The sequence below is a fragment of the Arachis duranensis genome, chromosome 1 (genome assembly GCF_000817695.3).
Source record: "Arachis duranensis cultivar V14167 chromosome 1, aradu.V14167.gnm2.J7QH, whole genome shotgun sequence".
Taxonomy (NCBI): Eukaryota; Viridiplantae; Streptophyta; class Magnoliopsida; order Fabales; family Fabaceae; genus Arachis; species Arachis duranensis.
In genome coordinates this window covers 5740882-5746404 of record NC_029772.3, presented here as the reverse complement: position 1 = coordinate 5746404, position 5523 = coordinate 5740882, and the positions used below count along the sequence as shown (strand labels likewise).

The window sequence follows — 5523 nt, the reverse complement described above, 5'->3', positions numbered from 1 at the left end:
CTAGATGTAGTGTAACAAAATATATATAATATTAATTAGTTTTTAAAAAATTCTAAAAAAATAGTTTCTTTTTAATAAAGTGTTATTAGAAAATTAACATTATAAAAGCTAATTTCAATCAATACGATATAATAGGTTATTAAATATATTTAATACAAAATATATTGAATATAAACTTTTGTTGAGTTCAAATTTTAAATAATTTTTAATTAAATTTTAATATTTTTACTTTAAAGAATTAGAATATATTAACATCATCTTTTTTTTATCTTTTTAATTGAGTTTTTGATTTTTTTAATTGTAAATCTTATTTATAATTAAGGGTAATGTTTTAATATTATCAATTAACCACATCTAAAAAAATACTAGAATAATTTTATAGTCATAATTATAATCTAACTCACGAGTTTGGAGTTGGAGGAGGTTATATGAGTGAAAGAAGGTGTGAGAGATGAGTGGTAGAGAGAAGATATGAAAGTGAATGAAGATTAGTTGCTGAAGAATGATAGAAAGTCACACTTGTAAGAGTATTACAATGCAGCATTTATACATCATACTAATTATGCTCAATTAACTATGGTTAATTCTAACTCACACTAACGGACATCTAACTATAGTAAATTAGTAACTTTTTAACTAATTATTCGCTAACTTACTTTTATAAATATTTAGGCTGAAGTGGCACTTATATCAGTTAATACTAACTTTATAAGCAATATAATAAAACTATATATAAGTAATATAACTAAATTTTATCTATATTTATAGTCACATTTTATAAATAACATAATCTAATTATATTTATTTTTATAATTAAAATATGAATAAAAATATAAAAAATTATCATGATGATTAATTTTTTTGTTCATAATTTTTTTTATTATTTTTATTGTAAAAAAGTTTAATTATTTTAATAGTTAATTATTTTTTAAAAAAATAATTGAATAACACAAAAAAAATTTTAAGAATAATTTATTTAAATATGATTAAAAAATAATTGAATATTATGTACAGTAAAAAATTGATATTATTAAATAATAAAACTAAAATTTCCTTTTTTTCTTTTTTCTAAAATTTATCTATGAATAATTCTATAAATATTTTATGATGAATAAAAATATTAAACTCATACTAAAATTTATTTTACTAAAATTTATTTTTATTCTGTAAAACAATAAATAAACTATTAAAAGTTTATTCTTTTTATTAGAGAAAAATGATAAACTTCTATACTTCTATTATGTTATGACAATAATTTGGCCCTGTTATTTTTAAAGTCATGGTTGCACTTCATGGTTTTTCACTTTATCTATGAATTTTTGAATGTGCATAATAATAATAATAATAAAGAAGTATGTCACAGTAAAAGAAGAAGCACATCACTAAATAATTTATCATCTGAATTATATATAAATCAAATCGATAACAGGAGGGCTAATACAAAAAAAAATAAATAACAGAACTTAAAAAGATACGAAAAAAATGATGTTAAAATATTCTAACTTTTTAAAATAAAAATATTTGAAATTCAATTAAAAATTATTTAAAATTTAAACTCAATAAAAATTTATATTCAATGTGTTTTGTATTAAATATATTTAATAACCTATTATATCATATTGGTTGAAATTAGTTTTTATAATGTTAATTTTTTAATAACACTTTATTAGAAAAAACCATTTTTTCATACTTTTTTTAAAATTAATTAATATTATATATATTTTCTTACGCTACATCTAATTATAAAAATTTTATTTATTTCTAATACTTATATTAAAAATGACAACAAATTTAAATTAGTAAATTTTAATTTATAATATAATAATAATATAGTAATTATTTTATATATCACACGAATATAAATTAATTATTTTTTTATATAAATAATTTTAGAAAAAATCTAATAATTAATTTATTACCTTTTTTGTTTTAATCTAATTTAAATGTTTTGTATTAATTTTGGAAAGAAAATCTTTTAAAAAATTTAATAATATGTATGTAATGAGGAATACTGAATAAATTATAAAAAACTAATTAAAATGCACACAAAAATATCTTTAATAAAAGATAAAGTAAGCATCTTTATTTGAGTGATCCTTATTAATTTATTATGTCTATATCTATATATATTTATATTTATATAGAAAATTAGAGTCATATTTTTTTGGTTATTTTGGTGAGTATAGTAGAACAATATTGAGTGTTATCTTATTTAATTTAATTAAGAGAAATTATTAATTTTTTTAAAAAGAAATTGAAGTAAATACAATTACTCATTTATAAGTTTATTATAAATAGATGATAGGACAGTTGTGTATTTATCTATAGACATCAAAGCTTAGTTAGGAAACTGAGGAAGATTGATGGCTTCCACTTCCCTCTTTTTTGTCTCCGTTTTGCTTATCTCTGCGTTCATGTGTTCTGCAAGAACCATACCAGAAGGTAATCTAAGCTTTCTTTCTTTCCTTAAGTTAAACCAAAGATAAAGACACCATCATCTTCCATGTATATATATAATTGATTTAATTTTCCGGTTAAATCAATTATATAGCTTCTAGTAAAATTTAAAATTAAATGTTTTAATTATTTTATTGGTTTTTACAGTTTTACTAAATTTTTAATTAGTTTTTTACATTCTTTTTAATTGAGTTTCTATATCGTTTTTAATTTTATAATTAGGTTTTTTTTATATAAAAAACGTTAAAATTAATAAAATATTTTTTCAAATACATGTGGTCAAAGATCTAATTATATTTTTAATTATGAATACTTTTAATTTATGAAAAAATATTTAGTTAACTCTAATACTTTTTACCGTAAAAAAGATCTAATTATAAAATTAAAAACAATGTAAGAATCTAACTAAAAAAATATAAAAATTTAATTATTAAAATTTAATAAAATTATAAAAACTAATAGAATAATTAAAAAAAGTATTTGAGTATGTTTTATTACATGCACACTAATTGTAGACAATAATGCTAAGTCCTATTTTACGAGAAAATCTTGAGTGCCAACATTACAATCAACCTTTAATATAAGAAAAAAAAATTTAAAACTCTTAAAAATAAGAAAATGATAAGAATATCTGAAATGAAAAAATATCGGTAATTCCAGTTCAATAATTAACTACTAATTTTTAGTAAATTTTATAATAGAGTTATTTAATAATACATTATAGTATTGGATGAAATAAACTAATATAGGATTTGTTCACTAGTATTACTCCTATTTTATTCATTCACTGATGTTTGGCTCAATAATTTGAACAAATAATATTGAGAGCTGGAAATTTGAAACGATTTTTGACAGGAAAACAAAATAGCCTATACAACACACCTCATGAGGGACCAAGGACTCGTGCTTTTCCTCCTCCATTAGGTGGGTCTTTTTTTTTTGTTAAACAATTTATATTTTTCGGAAATTAAAAGAGAAATTATATCGTTTAGTATGTATTATCACATGATAAATTTAATTACAGACTTCTTTAAATCTTTATTTTTGATGCATCTAATGTTAAATATAGGAATTCTAGCTTTTAGGATTTTGATAATTAATGTCCTAAGTGCACTGATTAAAATAAAATAACTATATTAGATATATAGTAAAATCAATCACTAAAATCAGTTTTCAATATAAAATATACATTAAAATACAATATTATATATTACTAATTACTACTATTACTAAGGTTTGGAATATAATTTTTAACAGGAAAAGCAAATAGCAAGATCAACTCGTCAGATTCTGATGGTCCATTTTCTCCTGGACATGATGGTCAATGTTATATAGTTTTATACAGTTATTTAATTAAATTTATGTGTTTAAATATTTTTTAAATAATAGATTTAAAATATAGTTACTTTTTAAATTTGCTGATGATAATTGGTTAACTATTATTTAAACCAACTATTGCTAATAAGAATTGTGATATGTGTAAATAGGACTCCAAAACATCGTATATAATATTGATTATGAAGGTCCAAGGACTCATCCAGTTCCTCCTGGTGAGTGTTTATTGTAAGCTTTCTAAAACTAATTAAATCTTTAATGTTGATAACTTTAAACCTAAGCTCTAAACTCTAAAGGAAAAAAATAAACATGCAATTTATTACTATGTAAAATGTTTGATGTTTTATTTTATTCTCAAAATTTTAAAATGTATAATAATTAAACTCTGTAAAGTTATTAAATATATTGCAAAAATTAGTTCTGCTCATTATTTTTTATATTGTTTTTTAGTGTGTAATTATGACTAAATTTTTAAAGTGATACCTCAGATTAACCGTTTTTATTATTTTAGTCCTTTAAATTTAAAATTATTTATTTTGGTCTCCAAGATTCAGTTTTGGATGTCATATTGGTATTGGACCTTTTTTAGTATTAAATCAACGAATTAAGTGCTGAGTTAATTTTGATTTGTCAGGTTAGACACATGACTAAATACACTAAATAGCGTTGTTTCGTTTTTACACTTAAATAAGGCAAAAACAAAAAAAATTTATATGGTGTGCAAATCATTATATCTTCCTCTATTCTTCAAAAAAATCTCTTTTTGCCTTATTTAAGAGCTAAAACAAAAATACACTATTTTCTCATGTGTCTAACATGACAAAAATCAATGCTAGTCCAACATTTAGTTCTTTGATTTAACGTTAAAAAGAGTCCAAAAATCAATATGGTGCCTGAAATTAGATTTTGGGAATTAGTATAGTAAATTTTGAATTTAAAAGACTAAAATGATAAAAATCATAAATCTTAAGAACCATTATGAGAATTTAATCTTATAATTATATTTTACAAAATTAATTCTCTATTCTTATCGGTATATAATAAGAATAAGTAGTATTTTTTTTTATGTCTATAAGAATAAGTAGTATAGAAACTTAAAAGTACTTATCACCATTATTGTGTTAGAAAAAAATTAATTATATTGCTACTATATTCTACAATTAAAAGAATAATTTAGTATTCATGAAGTAATTTTTGTTTTGAAAAATATATATGGCTTGATAAATTTGCTTGTGATGATGTGGTTAAAATAATAAAAATGATAGTAAACTGAGGGTGCCTTTTGCAGATCCCCCAATGAGGCAAATGCATCCATGATGAATGAAGATCATGTCGTCAATCGTCCAAATAAAGTTTATAATTTTGCAAAAGTTGTTACAGTTAAAAAATAACCTTTATATCGTTACTTTAAGTTTTGTATCATCCAAAGAGTTCTTAAGATGAGAAAAAGATAATAATAATAATAAAGCACCTTTTGGTCAATTTGGAGATAAACTTTATTAGTTTACAAGACTTTTCATTGACGGTTACTAAATAGAATAAATAATCATTTTGACAATAAAAAATTTAAATTTTGATAAATGGATCCCAAAATAATAATAACGACAAAATAATCTAATACTAGTCAATGACTAATTTATTCTAGAGAAAAGGACAAATAAGTCCTTAACTTTTTGTCCTTTGGACATTTTTATTTTTAACTATTGAAAAATACTTTTAAATCCCTGACCT

General features: G+C 20.7%; 1 protein-coding gene across 5 annotated transcripts; it reads left to right on the top strand.

The window, feature by feature from the left end:
• The first annotated feature begins 2299 nt into the window (after nucleotides 1-2299).
• On the top strand, nucleotides 2300-5274 carry LOC107473113 (uncharacterized). 5 transcript variants are annotated; one of them, XM_016092657.3, is made up of 5 exons: nucleotides 2300-2442; nucleotides 3313-3381; nucleotides 3715-3777; nucleotides 3945-4007; nucleotides 5081-5274. In XM_016092657.3, the coding sequence occupies exons 1-5, from the start codon at nucleotides 2364-2366 to the stop codon at nucleotides 5107-5109; spliced, it is 303 nt and encodes a 100-aa protein (XP_015948143.1). In that variant the 5' UTR covers nucleotides 2300-2363; the 3' UTR covers nucleotides 5110-5274. The 5 variants fall into 5 exon arrangements, with proteins under 5 accessions (XP_015948143.1, XP_020991318.1, XP_020991325.1 ...); XM_021135659.2 differs by having other exon boundaries at nucleotides 3945-4020; XM_021135666.2 differs by lacking the exon at nucleotides 3715-3777 and having other exon boundaries at nucleotides 3945-4020.
• Nucleotides 5275-5523: the final 249 nt, after the last annotated feature.